Below are 23,897 nucleotides of genomic sequence, written 5' to 3'. Positions count from 1 at the left end.
CCCAGGGTTGTGAGTTCAATCCTTGAGGGGGCCATTTAGGGATCTGGGGCAAAAATCTGTCTAGGGATTGCCCCTGCTTTGAGCAGGGGGTTGGACTAGATGACCTCCTGATGTCCCTTCCAACCCTGATATTCTATGATTCTATAACATAGGCTGCCCAGGTTTTTCAGAGTTCAGACTGGGGCAAGGCAGTACTGCTGGATAAGGGCTGACGAGAGTTCCTCAGAGGTGGGAAGGTGAGGGTTGCCCTGTTGCAAAAGCAATACTGAATTCCAGGTCTGTAGGTCCCCTCTAAAGATGATTGTGTGCTCCTGAAGGGTTTTCCCAGGGATTACCTTGAAGTATGTGGGAGTGGAGAACACATCCTGCATAAACTTCATAGTGTTATGAGGTACTGACCAGTGCATGCATGGACAGCGGCAGTTCATTCAAGAACCAATTCAATATAAAAGGGAATGCCGATAGGTTCCAGTCCACATTGCCCTAAGACAGTGGGGTGCACTTTTAGAACTGGGCCTGACATTCCAGATTGTTCTGATCACTAGAAAAATGCATATGTAACAAATAATCCACAGTGCCTGGTCATCTTGTATTAAAATGTATCTTGCATCTGCATCACAGGCTGCTATGTAACACACATCTCAGAGTATCTGGTAATGGATGGTCACCATATACCACCGTCTTTTGTTGTGGATCTTCACCCTACAGAGAATTCACATTGCAGCTTGTCTGGCCATAGATGGTCACCCTGTACTGGACACACTCAAGACATGCTCCATGTCACTCCATGACTATCTATGCTTAACGCAATTAACACACATGCCAGAATGGCGAGGTGACAAGTAAGATGTGTCAAGTTGCCAATGCACCATTACACCTAAGGCACAGAGAGCTTACGATAATTTCCCTCTCTCTGTGATCACTACTGTGGCACTGTGTGGAGAAAACCAATAGTTTGAAAGTGAACAAAGGAAAATTTTGGCTTACTATTGGGGGGAGGGAAATTCCTAAAAAGTGAACTCTATTAGCCTGGGGACTAGTTTCCCCAAGAGAAGTACCAGAAGCTCCATCCCTTGGTATATTGCAAACTAGCCTAGAGAAAGCAGTGAAGAACAGCCTGTAAGGAGAGGAAAAGGCCCACATTGGTGGGAGCAGAGGAACTAGCTGAGCTCCTATGTCTCAGATGTCTATTAATCATCCTTCTCTAGAAATTCATTTTCAAGAGAGTCCCGGGAAAGCGGAAGCAAGCTATGTGCATTGACGGGGGTTTTGAGACAGATGGAGAGATAGATACATGAATGACATTTATTAATCTCCATCTCTTGGGAGGTGGAAAAAGGGGCCATGTTATCCCATTGTGCATCCACTGCCTTGCCACCTCACTTCTATGCCATTTAGCTTGGTGGAAGAGAGAGACTGAATCACGAAGGAAAATAGGAGTTTAGTGAAAGTTAGCTTGGCTTTCTTTTGTGCTTCCTGAGTTTCAGTCAGGCTGTAACAAAGAAAAAGTTACTGATGCTGATTCGTTCTCTTTTCAATAGTGAATGCTTTTTCCCCTTCCCTTTATTCTCTCTACGCCAAAAAATATTCCACTATTGTGTGGCATGTGCGCTGCTACGCCCCACGACTTCCAGCCATTGTGCATTTCTTATTTCACCCTTCACACAGGAGTATTGCCTGATAAGTAGGGAAAGGAATAAAGAGACACTAAGGATAAAATCCTGACCCTATTGATGTCAATGGCAAAACTCCCATTGTATTCAGTGGGCCAGGATTTCACCATAAGTCTTGGTCCCCAAAAATATGTAGCCTACTCTATTCCAATCCTTCACTAAAATATATATGGTAGAGAACAATCCTGCACTAGCAAAGGGATGAACTAGATGTTTTGGTAGGTCTTTTCCAGTCTGATTTCTGTGATTTTTATTCTTCCTCTACTGAACGGTTATTTGGAGCACATCGTTCGTGAGCTGATCCCAGTTGCTGCCGTTCTGTTTGTGAATGGATCATTTTCAGCTTAGCAGTTATTCTTGCAGTGTTCATTCTGAGTGTGTGCTACATTGGTTACTCTTCATGTATGACTGGTCATCTTGGTCACATGGTATGGTTTCTCCTGCCTGGCTGGATGATACATTTTAAACTGGAAAAGATTGCATAAAGAACAATGAATAATGAATACTCTTGTCAATGCCTGTCTCCTTGCTTGCATGAGGAAAAGGGTGTTCAGATGAAGAACAGTCATTCCCCCAACATTTATACAAACAAAAGTCTGTGTGCACAACTGCTCATGGGTAGCCAAGGAAAAGATGTTATTGCAGGATTCATCCATCTATGGCTATTAGCTGTTTTACACATATTTTCATCTTTGTATGTTATGCACAAGTACACTGTATACACACACACTCACACACACAGAGCCTTATGTGCATTGTTAGCCTTTGTCAGAGATCAACACAACAGAAGGCATTAATCAGGAATAATTATTGCAGTGAAAAAATGCCATTAATCATGATACAGCAAGTCCAAAAGCTCCAGGAATATTGCTGATTGGTAAAGTGCAGACTGATGTTTCATGTACAGGCAAGGGGAAAAAACAGCAGGTGTTTCTTTTTTGGTAACAAAAGCTCATCCCAGAGATGAAGAATGTTCACAGAGAAGTATCTGGCAAAGAGCACAATTGTTTTGAATATGGCAGCTACAAGTAGTGAGGAAACTACCCTTGCCATGGATATGACTTACACAAAACTCCCATCAAATCATCCCTGCCTTTGCCAGTCCCCACTGTCTAGGACTCGTGGCCTCATGAACTTACACAGCACACTTTAGCTCAAGTATTGAATTAAGGGGGAAGATTATTTTGGCCAACCTTACATGGGTACATGTAGATCAAAAAAGAACATTTTGATCTTGAATTATAACCTGACTCTCATTTTCAGTTAGAGTGTAGGGTCCATTCCATTGTCAGACCTGGGCATTTGCAACTCATTCACCAAAAAAATTAAATGTGGGGGTTTTGTTAGCTTGAATCTTTACTAAGCAGTGTTTTAAATGCCTAAATAAATCACCTGACTCCTTATCACTAATCATTAGCATCAGCATCAAATTATAAGTTCACTACCTTCTAAATAGGGATAAGTTGCTGAGAGTTTCAGTAGATATTTATACGTTGGGCCTTTCATCCAGTAGGATGCCAAAAAACTCTATGGCACTTTATACAGGGAATGGATCCCCTGGCCCAGGATGGACTCACAGCTGCCTCTGAGCTGGAAATGACAATGTTTAGGGAACGGAGATTAACTCCACCAATTGGAACTGCAGGCAGAATGTCATTACTAGAGCTGGAATTTGAACACAGGGATTAACACACTCTTCATCAGAAATCTCTCTGGATTTGTAGTGAACACAATGATCGGGGCCTCAGTTTTACGTCCACTCTGAAAGCTGGCATCTTCAGCAATGCAGCGTCATGCTGGGCGCTGATTTTGTACCGTCTCAGTGGGAAGAATGCGTACCGTTTCCTGCAGGCTGTCTTTGCTGCAGTATAAGTGTAAAGACCACACCTCCAATCAGAATAGTTAGGGCATAAAGTGCACACAGAGAGAGGTGCACAATAGTACCAAGTACAACATCACCAGCTGTTTTCCCCTGAGCCGGACGTGGCCACAGAATCCACAACTGGCAAGAGAGAAGCCGAGCTACAAGCCAGGCGTCAGCTCGCCACAAACTGACACAAGCAGAGTGTGCCTTGTAGCTCCCACTATGTCTAACTACCCAGGACAGACTTTGATGGGAACCAGGCTGACTGCAGGCAGAAACTCCACACCCGAAAACAAGCAATTGTTGACTGGCCTGTTGATGAATGACCAATAGGGTCCCACTATCATTCAAGAAATGCCCCTTTAAGAAGTGACTCCCTCCTTAGCCTATGCCACTGGCCACCCATTTTCCCACCACCCCTGGAGGCAGATGGAATTTAATCTCCCAGGAGCACACCCACCCCTTGCCGGGTCTCATTGGCTCAGGTTAGGACTCTCGAGTCTCCAGGAGGTAGCCGATCGCCTTTCCAGAATGTTCCTTCTTTACATATTTACACATCAAACACTGTCCAAGAAGCGGCGGGTTGCTGTGATTTTGTTTTGTTTGATTAAATTCTTATTGCGAGCCAAAGCTTCAAGAGAATAATGTCCTGAAGAATTTGGAGGGGAGGGAGCAAGGGAAAAGGGTGATCCTAGCAAACAGCTGGCGGCTGCACCTCTGAGCCAGCCAAGAATGAAAAATGTGGGAGAAAAAAGGTATTCTAGGCTAGACTACAAAGCAAAGGGGGGGAGAGATCTATTTATGGTCAAGCAGGCTGCATTTCATTCTCATGCTCGCACAAATAATCTGGATTTAACAGGCTTCTTGCTGAACCCTTTATGCCACAGGCAGTAGCTTCTTACCATCATATTTTGAGGGCAGATTGTACTGGAGACGTTAGGTTAACTCACAAAATGGGAGAAATAACCCACCATTATCTTGCCTCTCCCCTATCCCGCTTTCATCTGACTCCTTTCCTAAACTCCCTCTAGCGTTTCCTAGCAGACATTGCAGTCGCTCAGTGTGGCTCCATTCAACTGGAATTAGCTTTATTGTCCAGTCCTTGATCCCGCCAGCCCTGGTGTGGTGCCTAGCAGGGAAGGCAGATTGAGTGGAGGCTGTGTCTGAGTGCAAGATGAAGCACTTGGAATAGCTCCTCAACACTGAGTGGTAGTAATTCTCTGGCTCCTTATGCACCCGCACCCTCAGGGTGAAATGAGGACGGGATGGGGGGGTGGAGAGTGCACACGTGCAGAGACATTGGCTTACGCGTGATCCTTGTTGTGCTAATGAGGTGTTCAGCTATGCACTGCTGTGTTAGACTTTGCTCCTGGCACTAGGCAGGTGCGGCGTGGCGACAGCGCCTAACATTCTCATTCATGCATGAATTGGCTCCCTGTCCCACTCATCACTTTTATGCCTTATACTTATAAACTTAAGCACCTGCATAAAGGCCCATGAACTCAGGCTGGGTTGGACCACGGTGTATAATATCCTCCCAGGCCAGCTATTGGCATAAAATAAATGACATTCCTCAAAGTAAAAAGACAGGACCTCATCCTAACCACAAGTCCCATAGGCAAACGCCTAGGGAAAGAGATGAGTCTTCATCAGGCCGTGAAGATCAGGCAATGCAAGTTGTGTCAGACCACGGGGGAAGAGAAGTCCAGCGTGATAGGCCTCATCCAAAGCTCCATTTAGTCAATGGAAAGACTCACACTGACTTTAGTTAGCTCTCAATCAGGTCATAGGTGCGTGGAACTCCCATTGAAGTTTTGACGTTGTTGTACTGCTGTAAGAGGGCCATGGAAAACACACACTTCCTTGATATTATTACTACATTCCAAATGAAGATTGAATTAGGAGGACCAAGACAAACATGTGAAAGCAGCATCCTCTAAAATGAAACAATATCTATCTATCCATCCATTCATCTCTTCATCTGTGTGACTAATGCACCTCACCCTCACCTTAGCATCTGGATTTCCAAAAAAGCCATCTCTTTTCTATCACTTTGGAGGAGCAGCCGTCCAGGCAAAGCTGAAACAGAAGTGATTGTTTTCCATCATCTGAGCCAGCTAAGCAAACTAGAAACACAAACTACAAAAATAGAGAGGCCATTGTTTCTGATGAAATCCTGTCCAAGCCCAGAGCATGTGGATTGGGTTGCATCCCTTTCCTCCTCCGTATTGTTTGTATTGCTTAATTGGGTGTGGGCCATGGTAGAGGGGATGCTTGCTTTAGAATAGTAAAGTAAGTACAAAAATCAGAACATTAGATGTCTGTCCATCTTTTCCCTCAAAGGGGGAATTTCTACTGTTGGGGGATGGGACACGGGACACGGACACCTACTGACTTATTTATTGCAGTGTGAGAAAGTGAATAAAAAAAGGAGCAAAAAAAAAAAAAGATGATAGGCAAACTTCCACTAATTATTAGCAAATTATGAGTAATTTTTTCACTAATATTATGTGATCTCCACATGCTGCCAGCTTCCTACTCTAACCCTCCACTTAGCCCTCTGTGCTCTCCTGGGAGCACATTTTGTTGGAAGTAGCCAAAGCAATTTTAGGAAGGGGGAACTGGGGACTGCTTGAGTTTTGCCAAAATATCCTAAGCATTCCTCCCGGCTCTTTATTGAAGCAGCATCTCTCCAATTCTAACAGCAGGGAGGTGGGGGCAGCAGCATGTTGTTTACATGTTGCCCCCCATGCCCCCAGCCAACCCTGCAGGTAGATTAACTTGTGCCTTTTCCTTTAGAAAAGCAGGCTGGCCAGCAGCGCCAATCCTTGAAAACTGGAGAGCTAAAATTGCATGTTCTGGGAACAATTAAGCAGATCAGCATTGAGCACTTTGCTTTTGAACTCTGCTTAGCAAAAAAAGGAAACAAGAAAAAACTCAATTTCCAGAAAGTTGGCTAAGTCAATCAAAGGAGGAAAGCAGAGCTGTTACGGGGGTGTTATGGGGTGGAGTTGGGGAGAGAGAGAGACATTCTCCTTATTAGAGAATTAAGAGAGAGAAAATTCGTCTAAAAGTCATCTTAAAAGGCAAAAAAAGCCAAAAAGTTGTCTGTGATTTTAGCACAGGACTCTTCTTGGAGGGTTAAAACTCCCTACAACTTTTTAAATCTTTGGCTATTCAGTATAAGAAAATTGATCAATTTATATTCCAGTTAGTCCACCCTCCCAGCCCTGTCCTCATGTTCCAAACCAACATGTTCCAAAGGAACACGAGGGAGTGTGCTCTAGACATCAGGGTGGGAGCCTGATAATCAGCGCTCCTGGGTTCTATTCATAGTGGGACTTTGGGCAAGTCTCTCCAGCCCTGTTTCCCCAGAGGTAGACTGGGGATAATAATATTTATCTACTTCCGAGGTGGCTTGCAAGGCCTCAATGTTCGTAAAGTGTTTTGAAAACCTTGAATGGAAGGCATCCCAAAATGTTTTTGATTTTTCCTCTCTCTCTCTCTCTCTGTGCGCATGTGCAAGTTTCTTCTTTGGAAAGAAAATAAGTATAAATATATCATGAATATATATCTAGATCACCTGTTCAAACCCAGACTCAAGCATGTGCCTAAGTGCTTTGCTGGATCAGTCCTATGTGATTAATGAGTAAAATCAATCAACAACAATGCCTAGTGTGTAAGGAGTTTAGATCTCAGTTCAGCCACAAGTGGGGGCAAGTGTTTGAGGATCATTTCAGTCACAGGTCCTTGAAACTAGAGCAAAGCAGAGATCACTGGAGCATTCTGCTATACATGGGAAACGCTCCATTGCCACCTCCTCAAACTTAGCAGGCAGCTTGTGTGGGTTTCTCAGGTGACAGGAGGAGCGTGTGACCCCATAGCAACACTCTTAGTACATACAATAATTCCTGGTATAAAATAAAGATACAGTCTCTTTCACTGAGTGGGGAATGATTGGGGTCAGTGGCCCAACCTGTCTACAAATTATTTGCCTCTCTAATGCTTAAGGCCTAAATTTAGCACTGGAAAGGAAGGTGAAATTTACATCACTCGGATCAATTTGAAATTTACAGTAAGTGCAACTGCTTTTGATTGCTCTTCACAGTGCAGCAGCAGGGAAGTCTTTAGTTATTCAGGTCAGCTCCCACACCGCCAATTACACCCTCAGCAAAGAGGAGCTAGAAATACAGTTTAAACTAGAGAAGAGGAAAACCCATCTCAATGACTTTTAAATCTACTTGAACATTGTGCATTTGAAATGTGGCCACAAAACAGGAAATGTTTAAGGTTTGACTTCTGATTAAATTGAGAAAACTCAGCTCAGGAGGAAGGGCGGCCAACAGAGCAGATGGAGAGGACTGAGGTGCAGTGACAGATCTCTGTGGAGCTGTAGGGTCAAGGTGTAGGACAGCAGGAGGTGCTGCAGGTCAGGAATGAGGTGTACTTAGAGATATTCCCTCCCACACACACCAAGGGTTCAGGACCTGTGTAGGAGCGACTACTGCACATCAAGACTGAGGTGCATTGGCAGAGTTGTTTGAGGGTGCCCAGGACTGGTACAGCAGAGGCTGCTGTGGGTCAGGAGGGAGGTGCATTGCTTGAACTGTTTGGGAGAGCCCAGAACTGGCATAGCAGAGGCTGTAGTGGGTCAGGAACGAGGTTCTTTTGGCACAGCTGTGGGATGAATGGACGGGATTCAGATCCACAACAGCGGAGAGCTATTGCAGATCTAGGCCGAGGTGCATTGCCGAGCTCCACGCAGAGGAAGATTGCAGACCTGATGAGCTCTTCAGTGTTGCTGGTCCATCATTTCATATGCTCTAAATTCACACCAGGTTTTGTTTAATGTTTTTAAAAAAAAAAAAAAAACCCACCCACAGACCTGTCTTATTAAATCTGTATTTGAGATGTGTAATTTAAAGAATATATATTTGGATTCTGGCAGTTGTTAAAAATGGATTCCCTTCCCGCACCATGCTTCACACATACAAATGAACAAAGGTACAAGAAGCTCCCATTCTGGAAGTGTGTTTGGGGGGCAGGAGTGATCAGAGAGACACATTGGCTGTGTCTACACGAGGAGGGTTGGTAAAAAAAAATCCCCACCGTTGCTAACATTAGGAGTCGTAGGGCAGTTAAGGCTCCTGCAGCCACCAATGTTTTTAATGCTGATTTATCTAACCCTGTTCCGAGAAGGACTAGATGCCAAATGCCAGTGGCAGCAGAAGCCCTATCTACACTAGGCCTCCCAGGATTGCTGCCACTGATGGAGATTTTTAGCAATGGGGGGAATTTCTGCCAAGAGGATCTGACTTTTAAAGTGAATGGAAAAGCTCCTGTTGATTTCAATGGGCATTATATTAGGTCCATGAACAGAGTGGGTAAGATTCACACTCCCATTCTGGCCCCTTTACACCAGATAAAAGAGCTGGAGCAACATAGATGCTCCAAAAGCTCCAGATCCAGCCGGAGCAGAATTCCTCCAGCACACACAGACAGCTGGAGACTGTCCTCTGAGGAACCCCTTGGTGTCAGGAGCATGCTGGAGCTGGGGCTGAGGTCAGGCCTGCAGCACATAATGCTGTGGAAATTCCAAGCACCACTGCAGCCCACCGGGCAGTCTAGCAATATTCAAAAGTGTTTGATTCCCCCGATTTCAATGGGAGTCGGGCACATCTTCAGGCATGGATACCTCTGGCTCAGAGAGGTGACGTGATTAGTCCAAAGTCACCTAGTAGTGGAGCTAAGGACTAGAAGCCAGAAGTTCTGACTCCCAACCTCCTGCTAGAACCACAAACCTCAACCTCTCATTTGAAGACAGAATGTTCAGCTCACTGTGAAAAACAAAACAAAAAAACAGGCTTTTTTAAAAACTTGTTTTCATTTTTAAATTGCCATTCCCATAATTAATCACTATCTCCACTATGATTGGGTTCTGTGGCACTGGGGGGGGGGGAGAGAATGACTAGAGGTTTTTGCAGCAAACCCTTTTAATTTTAAGTAAATAATTGCTTAAGTCTCATAAATAATTATGGCATTTGATGAATCATTTCAACTCATTTTAGGTTTCAAGTAATATTTAATAGAACCGTGCAGTAAAGTAATTGAGGGACTAGGAATTCATTTGACGCTCCGGTAAATCATTATTTTAATTAGATCAAGTAAAAAAATTGCCATTTCTTGTTAGGAAAGATAATTTAAATGACATCCAATATGTTCATCATTTCACCAAGAGTACAGACAATTCTGTTAATATGCAAGGGTATGACCCAACCCCCTACACACGCATACACACACTTTCTCTCTGTCCCTCTCACACGCATGTACACGCACAGTCTCTCTCTCTCTCATATACATATAGTCTGTGTGCAAAACTCAGAGCTCACACCCAAGAAAACACAATATTTTTGCACCCTTCCATATTAATCTTAACGCTCTTTCTTTGGTAAAAAACACATGTACAAGTTCTTTGCAGATGAGCAGAATGAAAGATTTAAGTACGAACAAAAAAATGATCTGAGAGCATAGAAAATGCACTCTTGTCCACAAGGGGTTTTTGATGGTGTTTATGATTGGGAATGATTCAGTGGTGGGAAAAGAGACACCAATTAAAAGTAGCCTCTCTCTGCAGAACACAAATCAGTAACAGTCTTCCCTTAGGAATAACACCCTACATCCAAGAATCTCAAAGCAGGTTACTAACATTAACAAGACAATCTTTATAATAGTAGGTTTTATTCCCTCCATTTTACAGATGGGGAAACTGAGGCACGGAGAACGGAAGTAGCTTGTCCAGCATCACACAGTGGGTTGGTGGCACAGTCAGGAGTAAGACCAAGGCCTGCTGACTCCCTGTCCTGTGCCTTAACCACAAGATAATCCCGACTTCATCTTTCTACTGGGAGAAAGAAGGGGTGGAAAGTGGATTTGTGGTGTGGTGTGTGCTACGGTATTAGGGCCACTTAAGAGGAGAAAAGGAACAAACTGCAACTTATGCAATAGATATCTTAACACCAAAACGTCAATCGTTTTTAAAGTGAAACACTAATTAAGGTTATTTATTCCAACTAATGTCTCATTATGGCATGGGAGCTAGGATGTTGCTGAGCCCTCTACAGTCAACAACCCTTCCTCAAAACTTGTTAAGGGGGAAAGCTGATAGATTTTCAGGCAGGGATGGGGTCAGAAGACCTTTCCTAGTCTGACCTGGCAGCCATGAGAAATGGAAAATGAGGATCCCACAGAGACATGGGATCAGAGCTGAAAAGCAAAGCTGGTCAGTCCCTAGTCAGAGAAGAGGGCTGGGAGACAAAAACAGAGGGCAGGGGTCCAAGACTGATGAGTTAGGCAATAGCTCATATTTGCATATCTGGGGCCTCCTTGGTAGGAGAAAAAAGAAGTCAACCCAAAAAAACAGAAATCTAATCTACTGTACGCTTCCCAACTTGTCAAAAGCTCTCGGCTTAAAGCAGCCACAGTCAGCTACTCAGAGGTGTTCCAAAGAGGGACCCAGACCAATAAATCTTTATGATTTCCTGTTATGAGAAGCGGACAAAGAGATATGACTAAGGATGGGCAGAGCAGTCTGCATAAAGAAAGAGGCCACGTTTTCACGCCCAAACCTTTCTGAGGTCAGGAAAAGGTCAGTTTCTGAGGTTAGGAAAAGGGGGGTTATACCACCATTTTTCATTTGGCATGTTTCTGCAGGAGCCAGAAATAGAAGACACAAAGTATCCCTTCCCCATTGGCAACCATAGGTATTGGAAGTGTCACACTGAGCCTGATCTTATGAGATTTCCAGCCTAAAGTTCTGATTTTGTACCCTTTACACACACAAACAATACTTAGTCATTCAAGCAGTCCTGTTGATTTCATGTGACAATGTCTTGTTTATTCCTCACATATTACAATGACGAGCACAGTATAAGAACCTGTGTTCCATTGATTTCAATGGGGCAGCTCACTTGACTATAGATTATTCACGTGGGTCAAGTTTGCAAAAGAGGATCTCAGTTTTGCAGATGCAAGAGCCTTTATTAAAGTTCAAATAAGCTGCCACATTTTTGGATGCTTATGCAAACATTTTAGTGTTCACACCTCACTAAGTATGACCCAAAGTCTTGTTTCCAAGATTCTGGTGAAAATGTTTCGCATATTGGAATGATCCATTTTTTGCTCTTACAGCTGCTTAAATTGTTGAGCCCCTGCATGTCTCTGCATGTGGATTGAGAGATGTTCCTGAGCAATCCAGGAGTCTCAACACTACACCAACATTTCAAAATCAGGATTTGTTCTCAACTTGGCTCCAAATGGGAATTTATCATATTCTGAGGGAACACAGTAGCAAAATGACAATTTTCTGACTACGAAAGAATCCATTTTTTCTTTGCAAAAATTCAAAGAGAAACTAAGAAATATTTTTCTATTTTTGCAAACCCAAATGGCTTTGTTTAATGGTTTTGCAAGTGGAGATAATTTTTTCACAACCCTTTATAGCTGCCTTCTGCCCCCTGAGCACCACGCACTTTGCAATCCCTGCTCTTCTTCCCTCTCCCCTTCATCCTGTGCATGGTACAAGGTAATGAAGGAGGAAGGCAAGGTGTCCAAATCGAAAAGACTTTGTTACAAAGACTCTGGGGAGTTCACGAACAATGATAACCCTGTTCCAAACCACCAGTTGTTTGTTAAGATTCTCTTAAGCCACTGACACTGGAAGTCTGGGCACCAGGGTATAAGAACTGGGAGAGATCAGATTTTGCCTATAGGGTAAGGAACCACCCTGTAACATCTTAATCCCGTGCCTATTGAAGTCAATGGGAATTTCACTGTGTAGCTTTATCCTGGAGACTTCTAACGTTCATGGCATTTGAAGGCGGCTGGGATTAATGTGGTGGAGTTTACATGTTTTGTAAAACCTCGTGAAACATTCAGGCTAGTGACTGTACACCTTTTATGTGGGAGCCTTTTCAGTATCATTGGTCACCATGCACCCAGCTCGTTTCTTTACCATTCCTCACTGGTTACAGCTACATGCGCCCCTACGGAAACCAGGCCTGCCCAGCGAATGACACTGCTCCAGCTTTATGGATGGGCAATATTTGTCACCTCGCTTTATGGAGGTTTGTTTTTGTTTTTTTTAGAGAGGCCCAAAATCTATGAAAAGGAGACAGACTTTGACAAGGTCGCACAAGTGAACCTAGGAAGCACACAAAGCCTTCAGTGCACTGCGAGCGGGACTCCAGACCCCAAGATCACGTGGGAATGGGAGCCATGCGCCCCTGCAGAAGACACGCGGTAAGTGCACACTCCTGGGGCTCTCTTCTCAGGGTGAGCTGGTTACGTATCATTTGTTTCTTTTTCTGAGAAATCCTCTTGCCAATATGCTTGGGCATCTGTGACGTGAAAGACTGTAATGTCTGGGTATAGCACCTGTGCCCTTTCTTTATACTTTTCAAAGGGCAAGTCCAGGGCAACAGAGAGCTCTTGGAGATTGAAGTCATCTGTCCACAGCATGGACAACCACAGTGAAGGCTCCCCGCTATAGCCCCGTTCATTTTCTGAACCCTGACCTGGAGAGATCCACTTTATTAGGTCTATTCAATCCTTAGCCCCTCAGCTGAGAGTGCTGGCCAAATGCCTGATCTTGAACTATTAAAGCAAATGGGAGTTTAGTCATTCACTCAAATGGCAGCAGGGCCAAGCCTTTAGTGCCAGCTGTGGTGCTGGGCTCTGTGTCCAGTAGGAACTGTTCTGAGATCAAACAACTCATTTTATGCAGATCACCAAACAGCAGATGGTTACTATGAAACCAAACTGGTTTCATGATCCGTAAGGGGAAGGCCATATAACCCCCTTACCACTTCCATGAGAAAGAATATTACAATATGGAGCAAGAATCTTCCATCTTGTTTTCTTTAATTAAGGCAGACATGATAGTTGCCTTGAAGGTCACTCACAATTCACATTTTACTCCAAATTTAGGTTTTGTACAAATAAACTTCTACAAATACCTATGACCAACAGAGAAGTTCACAAGTCTTTAAATTCCAAAGGAAACAGCTGCTTTAAAAACAAATAACCATTCCCCTGCAGAGTGTGCAACCCAAAAGCACAAGATTCATAGATTTTTGGGCCAAAAGGGATCATCATGATCATTGGGTCTGATCTCCAGCAGGTTCTTAGTGCTGCAACAAAAATGAAACTAATTCTATTGATTTGCATTGTTTCAGCCGAGAAATAGAGGTGCAAAAAATAACAGCACAAAGAGCAAAAAAATCAATTGGATTTTGAAAATGAATTCGGCTGCAGTAGTCTACTGGGTTATTAGTAACAGAGCTAAGGATGTGTGCTTGTTTAATAGATGTTTTGGTCTCAGTTACAGTGAGGCCATTTTACACTGCTCAGGCTGTAAATTACACCCATTTTATGGCCTCTTTTACTGTCAGAACAGTGTTAGGTCATCTTAGTGTAACAGAATTGGACCAGATTCTCTTTAACCTGACAATGCCCCCTTGACTTAGCTGGAGTTTTTTTCCTGTGAAACCTTGGATGCAAAATATATGGTTGGTTGACAAGGGAATGGCAGATTTTTGAGAGTGACCAGCAAGGCAGATTTGAAGGAAAAGTGTATTCTTTTTAAGTGTAGAAATCCAGCAATCACAGAGAAAAGACCCCCTTTCTATCCCTTCAGGGATCATTGATGGACAAATGTTTCAAAGATTTAGGTTCAGTTTCACATAGGAGTTCCATGTGTCTAACCTGAATCTCAGGAGCCATCTTCTTCAGTGCACTTTGAGTCATCATCCACCCACATCAACCTGTATATTATACAATACTGCAAGGTGCAGCAAAAGGTTGAGTGTCTTGCTGTGAACATTTGTTTGATAAAGACCTGGAGACAGCATGAGAGTTTGCAGAGGCAGAAGAAAGCTGGCAGGTCAGAATCCAGCAAACAGAAACTAAGCAAGTTAAACACGAGATGCTTCATGAGGATTCTGTAGACAAATAGACGTTTCCTTTGTTCCTGTTGAGATATTAGCTAAGTAGTCCACGGGGAGACGCCTGGGCTCAGATCTGAATGGGGAGTGCTTCCCCTGGTGAGCACCAAAGGGAAATACAGGGGCCAAACGTAACAACTCCAGTTGCACTTTAACCCTTTTCTGCAGTGAGAAGGCTGGAGTCAGGTTTTCCATCTCAAAGATAAAAGCAGATGTGGGAATAAGGAGAGAAATGTGCTGTGTAGCTCCTTTTTTCTGCTGTCATTTGAAAAGCAGCAATGGAAAATGTTTGTAACGCTGGCTGCAGTTTCAGCTCTTTTTCAAGGACATGTCTGGTGACAGGCCAGCGGACGTGGACAGTCTGCAAGGAGAATCTCCCAGACAAGGCCATTTTAGTGCAGCTGCTACCAAAGGGAAATTACCTGTGGGATTACTTGGGACAGCAGCCATCAGGGTCCCAAGATTCAAGCATCAGCAGCAGTCCTGTGTGCACCCACCTGAGAACGTGAAGGGTAGCCTGGTAATTGGTTTAACATTTGGCCAACAGACACAGTGTCCCTCCAGGAATAAAACAACAGCTGGGAATTTGCAGACCTTTGTCAGAGCAGATAGGTATTGCACTACGCTTCCCTGGGAGGTATTCAAGGCACCATCACTGAAGGTGTTTAGCAAGGGCTTAGGTAAGACTAGAGAGGGAATACTACAGGGTCATGTATCAGGCATCCTGACGGAAGTCACACTAGCTCACCGGCAATCTCCTCCGAGCCCTGCATCTAGGATGGGATTGCGAGACTTCACACTCAAAGTACAACATTTCCCTGTGTTTTAGTTTGCTGACATACCACCAACAGCAGGCACTGTGTGTGAGTAACTCTGGGGCATTACTGCCAACCTAGTCCAAATTAGAATCAGTAACCTGGAAGCAAAAGGCTGGGCATAACCCCAGTCCCAACTCCCCGAGCTATTCAGTCCCTGATGTTATCAATTTAAATACAATTGCAGAGTGGCGTCTACCTCTGCTGGCCTCTGAGGCAGTCTTATCTCTCCTCAGCAGAAGCTGTAGGAGGATTCCTGTGGGAAATGACACACACCCCACCCTCCCTCATTTCCTGCTGTTGTCTCATTTCCTCTCCTTCTCTCTCTCACTGCTGTAGCTGGAGTCCCAATGCGCGGTCATTGTTCACTCCAAGTCTAGCTGTGATTTGACTTGTTTCCTTTGAGCTCCTGCCTTATGCAGCCTTATGGGGGAATTGTTACTTGTAGGAAGCCACACAAGGCACCTTCATATCAGACCGTGTTGGATGGAGACACCAATATTAGTACAGATTTATTGATCCAAAGCGTGTCTTGTGATCTCCTGGCTAAAACACTTCTTCCCCAATGTGCATCTTACAGAGGAGATCTTATGTATTGGGAGCCTGATTGTCACAAGTGCAGCACCCACAACTCCTAAGCCAGGGGTTCTCAAACGGGGGGTCAGAACCCCTCAGGAGGTCACAAGGTGATTACATGGGGGGTTGCGAGCTGTCAACCTCCACCCCAAACCCCGCTTGCCTCCAGCATTTATAATGGTGTTAAATATATAAAAAAGTGTTTTTAATTTATAAGGGGGGTCGCACTCAGAGGCTTGCTATGTGAAAGGGGTCACCAGTAAAAAAGTTTGAGAGCCCCTGTCCTAAGCAAATCAATGGGGTTTATGGGTATGCTGCACCTCTGAAAATCAGGTCACATTTATTTTGCACAAGTTTTACCTTCTATAACCCTATTCTGGTGCAATGGCCTCTAAGACTGAGGGCAGAAGTTCAGACTCCCTGGTCATCCAAACCTTGGCATCTCTGCTGAAACTGCTAACAAGGGGGCGGATTTCTGTCATGTGTGTTGACTTTGTGATGTAGACACCTGTCTTTTAGGATCTGAATTGAATTCACTACCCAGCCATCAATCACATGGTAACAATTTCCATTCACTTCCATCCTAAACTGGATTTAAACTGGCAACCATGAAATGAAAAGATCCCTAGCCCGGCACAGATACCAGTCCCCTGATCCAGCAAGCCCTCTGAAGAGTGCCATCTGCGATGAAACTTCAGAACTAATAAGAAGCACGCCCTACTCTGTATTTGTCTAATATTGAATCATAGCAATGTAGAACTGGAAGAGACCTCAAGAGGTCATCTAGTCCAGCTCCCTGCACTGAGGCAGAACCAAATAAACCTAAGCTATCCCTGACAGGTTTGTCCAACCTGTTCTTAAAAACCTGCAAAGATGAGGCTTCCACAACCTCCCTTGGAAGCCTATTCCAGTGCTTAACTACCCGTTAGAAAGCTTTTCCTAATATCTAACCTAAATCTTCCTTGCTGCAGATTAAGCCCGTTATTTCTTTTCCTACCGTCAGTGGGCATGGAGACATTGATTCACTGTCCTCTTTATAACAGTCCTTATCATATTTGAAGTCTGTAACAGGTCACCCTTAATGTGCTTTTCTCAAGTCTAAACATGCCCAGTTTTTTTAAGCTTTTCTCATAGGTCAGGTTTTCCAAAGCCTTTATCACTTTTTGTTGCTCTCCTCTGGACTCTTTCCAATTTGTCCACATCTTTCTTAAAGCATGTCACCCAGAATTGGGGTACGTCCAGACTACCCGCCATATCGGCGGGTAGCGATCGATTTATCGGGGATCGATATATCGCGTCTCATTAAGACGCGATATATCAATCCCCGAATGCACTCCCCGTCGACTCCGGAACTCCACCGGAGAGAGCGGCGGTAGCGGAGTCGACGGGGGAGCCGTGGCCATCGATCCCGCGCCGTGAGGACGGGAGGTAAGTCGGAATAAGATATGTCGACTTCAGCTACGGTATTCCTGTACCTGACGTTGTGTATCTTAAATCGACACACTCCCCCCCCCCCCCCCCAGTGTAGACCAGGCCTTAGATACAACACTCCAGCTGAGGCCTCACCAGTGTCAATTAGCACGGGACAATTACCTCCCATGTGTTATATACAACACTCCTGTTTATACACCCCAGAATGACATTAGCCCTTTTTGGGATGTATGCAAACATATTGAATTAATTTTCAATATGCATTATTATTATTATGAATGGAACCACTACTTCTTTTTCCTCTGTTGTCTTAGTATGCACCCATTCCAATCCCTTTCTCTGCACTTACTTATCCTACTTGGCTTTTCTAAGCAGGGACATTAAAAGCCATCATTCACTTCCCACTGTTTGAATAAGTGGGGTTCTGAATTTCAGAATATACAGGAAGTGTCTGATATCTTTAATGAGCTATGACTATAATGATCTGCAGGTGTATCTCCTGTTTTGCAAATCACACTTTAGTGATTTGATTTAATTACCCCACACTCTCTGTCTTTAGCTGTTTCATGGGGCATATAGTAGAGTTTCTTATGGAGGCTGCACTAGCCGGGGACATGTTGGTTTAGTTCCCTGCTCCACCACAGACTTCTTGTATGACCTTAGGCTGTTCACTTAGCTTCTTGGTGCCTCAGTTCCCCATCTATAAAATGAGGATTATAGAAATACCCTATCCCACAGCATTGTTGTGGTGATAAATAGGGCTGTATAAATACTTTAGATAGATTGTCACACACGAGTTCCGGAGTGTCCGGTAATCTGAAGGCCTCCGTTTGCAGAAATATCACTTGCAGTTCTTAGAGAATTGGCGGAGTTTCACTGGTGGCAGAATGCTGATATTTGTGTCTCCTAACTGTGGAATATCTCACTATAAACACTCCTTCTGCCCTGGTCTTTAGATGCAGTTTGAAAACCATGTTGAAGCTAACCTGGTCTCTAACACAGTTTGACCAGCCATTGTGAATGGGACTAACCCATGTTCTAACCTATGAATGTTGTTCATTGCAAACACATTGTTTTTACTGTATTCTAATCTAGAGTTCACAGTTTAGACACATGCTCTGGCTGGTTTAAGGCACATCAGAAAATGATTTAGCTGGATCAAAGTTTAAACCAAATTTAAACATGCCCCCAAAATGAGTTTGAGATGTAGTGATGGTCATTTCCACAAGGAGACAGAAATCTCCATCAGTCTGTTATCATCAGTAGCTTTCAAGAAGTCCGGGGGCACTGTATAGATAGAGACCACCTCTGTTTGAATGCTTCCTATATAGACTATGTACATACATGTGTATTTTTCAATTTCATCCATCAACTCTCCATCCCTTTTCCACCTCCAGCTGCAGACACGGTGGAAAAAGAATTGTCGTTCAGAAAAACATCAATGAGACAGACATGTGGACAGGCAACAAAATCGAGAGCATTGAGGAGAAATACATAATGCATGAAGATAAAAAAAAGGTATGTCCTGGAATAATCCTGGGTTTCTTGGAGGAGCTGCTGCACTCACTAGGACTAGGACTATAACAATGTTTAAAAGGGGACTGGATAAATTCATGGTGGCTAAGTCCATAAATGGCTATTAGCCAGGATGGGTAAGAATGGTGTCCCTAGCCTCTGTTCGTCAGAGGATGGAGATGGATGGCAGGAGAGAGATCACTTGATCATTGCCTGTTAGGTTCACTCCCTCTGGGGCACCTGGCATTGGCCACTGTCGGTAGACAGATACTGGGCTAGATGGACCTTTGGTCTGACCCAGTACGGCCTTTCTTATGTTCTTATGTTCACACAGAGTAGCTCTCCTTGAGTTTCTCAAGCACTGCTTTCCCGCTAACTGCTAACATGCTTTAAATTCCACAGCCCTGAAATCATTTTCAAATCTCTGCTGTTTAGGAATGTTAGACTCTGGCAGTGATGTCACTTGCCCTGTTTAAAACTCTCCAAAGACATGTGGGTCAAAAACCTTTCAGTCTCGCTCACTCTTGAGAAAGTGTAAGGACTGCTCTGCACAAGAGGGGGCCTGTGACTAGCACTCAGCTCTAAGCTCATCAAAATACTTCTCACTTACAAAGCACTTTGGATCTGGAATGCACTTCACCAACATGCTCACAGTACACCTGTGAAGGATGGAAGCATTATTATCCCCATAATAATAACCTCGGCATCTACATTTTCCTGAGATCCCCCTAAGTTTGGATGCACCCATTTTTGGGGTGCCCACTTCAAGATAACTTGGGCCTGGTTTTCAGAGATTCTGAGCACCTGCAGCTCCCACTGACTTCCACTGGAGTTGTGGTTGTTCGCTAACCCCCTGGGGCATCAGTGACTCCACAACAAGTGGAAGGAGGTAAAACCATAAACACCTGTCTGTCTTCACTGGCCAGCAAAGCTGGCTGCCCATGAACTGCCTGCTGCACACCTTTAGAGGTGGCACAGTGGGCATGATCCCTGTGTGTGCTTGGGAGCTCCAGGAGACATGATACTTCCCAGAGTTCCACTGGGTCTGGGCCTAAATGCCACAAACTGGAACATTTCAAAGAACAAGGTGGCACCTTTTATGCATGAACATTCCAATCCAGGGTGATTGCTGCAAATGTTCTGCACCACAGCTGCAGACTTCTGACTCTGCACTGGAGAAGAGGCTGTGGTGTGGCTCTGACATGTTTTACCCCTTAGTTATTATGTATATATGGATATGTATGGGTCTCCAGGCAGTGTCACAGTTCTGTTTGTTCAGGGGTAGGTGTGGAGATGCATCAGGTGTGTTGGGACTCAATCCTGCAAGAGGCTTTGTTTTCTGGTGCTGACTCAGCAAAGCACTTAAACACATGGTTAACTTTATGGGACTACTCACCTGCTTACAGATAAGCATGTGCTTCAGTGCTTCCCTGGACTGGGTCCAGATTGATCAGCACCCTGGAGAATCAAGTCCTCTCCCATCTGGAGAGTCTCATGGAGACTTTCAATGCTGAATGTAATTTAAAATGAACTCTGAAAATGTGGGTGTGGGGAAGAAAAGCACAATTCCAATTTCATTCCCAGAGCTGTCTCCCTGCTGGGGCTTCCCCACATTTAGGATTGTATGTGTCTAGATAACTCAGGCTCTAGGCTCTGTCTTTTGCTGCTCCTTTAGTCTCAGAATTGTAGAGAAGAAGCAACCACCCAGAAAGTCCCAGCTGTTTGTAAAGAATCTCAACAGTTGCTGGAAGATAGGGTTACCATTCGTCCGGATTCCCCCGGACATGTCCGGCTTTTAGAGTTAAAAATAGCGTCCGGGGGGAATTTGTAAATGTCCAGACTTCCCCCCCCCCCCCCCATGCAGAGCGCGTGCGGCTGACAGGGCAGCCGGCCGGATGGTGCCACTTACATGGGGCTCTGACAGCCAGAGAGAGCCCCTCCTCCGCTTCCCCCTCCTCTCCCCTGCAGCTGAGAGCACTCCCTCCCTCCCTGCATTCGCAGATCACCAGCCAGCCGTTCCCACCGGCAGTCTGGAGCTCCTCCCCCTGCTCCTCCTCCCCAGCACGCTGGTCTGAGTGGCAGGGTAAGGGGGCCAGGGGGTCGGAGAAGGGGCAGGGAGGTTCTGGAGGGGGCAGTCAAGAGACAGGGAGCGGGGGGGGGTCGGGAGTTCGGGGGGGGGCTTTCTGGGGGTGGGGGTGTGGATAAGGTTTTGGGCAGTCAGGGTACAGGTAGGGGGTAGGGTCCGGGGGGGGCAGGTAGGGTGGGGGGGTCTCAGGAGGGGGCAGTTAGGGGACAAGGAACAGGGAGGCTTAGGTAGGGGGTGGAGTTCTGGAGGGCAGTTAAGAGCAGGGGTCCCAGGAGGGGTGGTCAGGGGACAAGGAGGGGGGGGGTTGGGAGTTCTGGGGGGGGCTGTCAGGGGGCAGGGGTGGGGAGAGGGATCGGAGCAGTCAGGGGACAGGGAGCAGAGGGGTTTAGATGGGTCGGGAGTTCTGGGGGGGGCTGTCAGGGGGTGGGGAGTGGTTGGATGGGGCGTGGGAGTCCCAGGGGTCTGTCTGGGGGTGTGGATAAGGGTTGGGGCAGTCAAGGGACAGGTAGGGGGTAGGGTCCTAGGGGGCCAGTTAGGATGGGGGGAGGGTCTCAGGAGGGGGCAGTCAGGGGACAAGAGGCAGGGAGGCTTAAATGGATAAAATGGTGTGGACTATAATGAAGTCTCAGGAGCATGAGAGTGAGAATCAAGTCCTCCCAGTGGAGCATGGAGAGGAGGTAGAGGAGACTGTTTGTGATGATCATGGTGAGGAGATTTTATCTATCTTACCGATGGTTTTTACAAGGGACACTTTTAATGATTTAACTATGGAAAGTTTTAATCCAGATTTTAAGTATTTAAGTACATTTGATGATCCATATGTTAGTGAATCGGGATATCTTAATGCTCATTTAGTTAATGGGTCTAGTTTATTAAATAGTTTTAGACCAAGTACTGATTTTAATAGGGATCGTAATAAGGATCTTAACAGTACTGGTAGTAATATAAATATATTAGAAAGTAGTTCGTGGAAGGATGGGGTTTTTTATTTAGAGTATCCCGTTGATAGTTTTAATTGTCCAATATGTCCCCAGATATTACCAACATTTGGTAAATGGGCCAAACACATTAATGTGGTTCATAAAAGTAAAGCCATACGAGTTGTATGTAGTAAATGTGGAAAATCTTCTCAATATCATAATATAGCTTGCCACTACCCCAAGTGCATACCCAAGAAGGAGGATACCCCAATGAAGAGCCATACGTGCTCGGTCTGTGGGCTTGGTTTTCATACTAGATCTGGATTGAGCCAACACTGTAGACATAGACACCCTGCTGTGAGGAATGAGCAAAGAAAAGAAGATATGGCTGCTAAAAGTAAGATCAAAGAGGGATCGACTAGATCTCGTATATGGACCAAAGATGAGGTTGCGCAGCTTATACAGTTGGAAAGGAAATATATTGGGAAAAGGAATATAAATAAATGTATTGAGAGCGAGATGAGGACCAAAACGAATAAACAAATATCAGATAAAAGACGAGAATTAGCAAAGAAGAAGTTTGTGGTAACAGGAGATAGGGAGGAAGTGACTGAGGTAGAGGACATTAGAGTAAATATATTAGAAATTCCGCCCCCAAGAGAGAGGATTTTCCCACTAAAAGGACATCCAGAAGTGGATTTAGTGGAGAAAATATGTAAACGGGGAAAACAAAGTAGGGAGGGAAGAGAAATAATAAATAGTTTAGGGGAAATTGAAGGATTATTAAAGGAGGATTTAACAAAAGCTCTCGGATGGGCAATGTTGGAAAAATTATGTTATTCATTAGTAGAGGGAAAGGACCCTAGAAATGAAAGTCAAATAGAGTTGAGGAATAAAGGAAAAGGGAAGATGAGAAAGGAGGGGAGAAGGAAGCAATTTAATGCAATTAGAAGATATGCTACAAAGAAAGCTAAGTATAAATTCTATCAACAATTATTTGATAAGGATAGAAGAAGATTGACTCGCATTATAATGGGAGAGCCAGATAAGGCTAAGTGTGCTATCCCTATGAAAGAAATTGAGGAATACTATGTGAATATTTTGGGAACAATTGGACATGGTAATATGATAGGGTGGCCATCATCCACAGAGAATGCGGATAATGATATATTAATGAGTCCGATCTCTGTGGATGAGATTAGAATAGCTTTAAGAGAAATAAGAAAAGATAGTGCTCCTGGCCCAGATAAAGTAAAAGTGAGCAATTTGTGGGATATTTTTAATTTAGACTCCTTAATACTTACAAAAATTTTTAATATATGGTTTCTAAATAGACAGGTACCAGATGAATTTAAGAAAAATAGAACGATTTTAATACCAAAGACACAAGATGAGGAGGAAATGAAGAAGTTAACTTCTTGGAGACCATTGACAATTGGGTCAGTTTGGATTAGAATCTATACCAAAATATTAGCAAAAAGACTGGTGGAAACAGTTAAGATATGTAGTAGACAAAAAGGGTTTATATCCGCCCCTGGGTGTGAGGAAAATATTGCTATATTAGATAATTTGATTAAAGGGGCTAAACGAAATGGGAATGAAATTGCAATAGTGTTCGTAGATCTGGCTAAAGCTTTTGATTCTGTGGGACACGGACATATAATAGCCGGGTTGAGAAGATTTGGTATAGATGAACATTTTATAGATATTATTAGGGACCTTTATGATAATTGCACAACTAGGGTATGGGTGGGTGATGAAGTTACTGAGTCTATTTTAATTAGGAGGGGGGTCAAGCAGGGTGACCCGTTGTCCCCAATTTTGTTTAATATTGCTATGGATCCCCTTTTAACTAGATTAGAAGTAGAAGGAAGTGGTTTTTATGTTAAGGGCAATGGTGTCACGTCATTGGCTTTTGCCGATGATGTGGCAATTTTAAGTAGCTCATATAAAGGAATGATTAAAAATTTGGGTATCTTAGAGGAGTTTTGTAAAAATACTAATCTCTCTGTTAATG

At 44.2% G+C, this 23,897-nt stretch overlaps 1 protein-coding gene across 1 annotated transcript in view; it reads left to right on the top strand.

Annotated features, from left to right (window-relative positions):
- The window catches only part of LOC135883545 (vascular endothelial growth factor receptor kdr-like), a 183,944-nt gene that overhangs the window by 88,158 nt on the left and 71,889 nt on the right, over positions 1-23,897 (top strand). The window contains exons 10-11 of the mRNA XM_065410731.1: positions 12,681-12,834; positions 18,757-18,877. Of these exons, the coding sequence (XP_065266803.1) occupies positions 12,681-12,834; positions 18,757-18,877 (275 nt within the window). The remainder of the gene's footprint in view (positions 1-12,680; positions 12,835-18,756; positions 18,878-23,897) is intronic.

Source organism: Emys orbicularis, chromosome 9, assembly GCF_028017835.1.
Source record: "Emys orbicularis isolate rEmyOrb1 chromosome 9, rEmyOrb1.hap1, whole genome shotgun sequence".
In the NCBI taxonomy this organism is placed as follows: Eukaryota; Metazoa; Chordata; order Testudines; family Emydidae; genus Emys; species Emys orbicularis.
The sequence above is the reverse complement of the archived record's forward strand: the minus strand, read 5'-3'. Positions and strand labels throughout refer to the sequence as shown.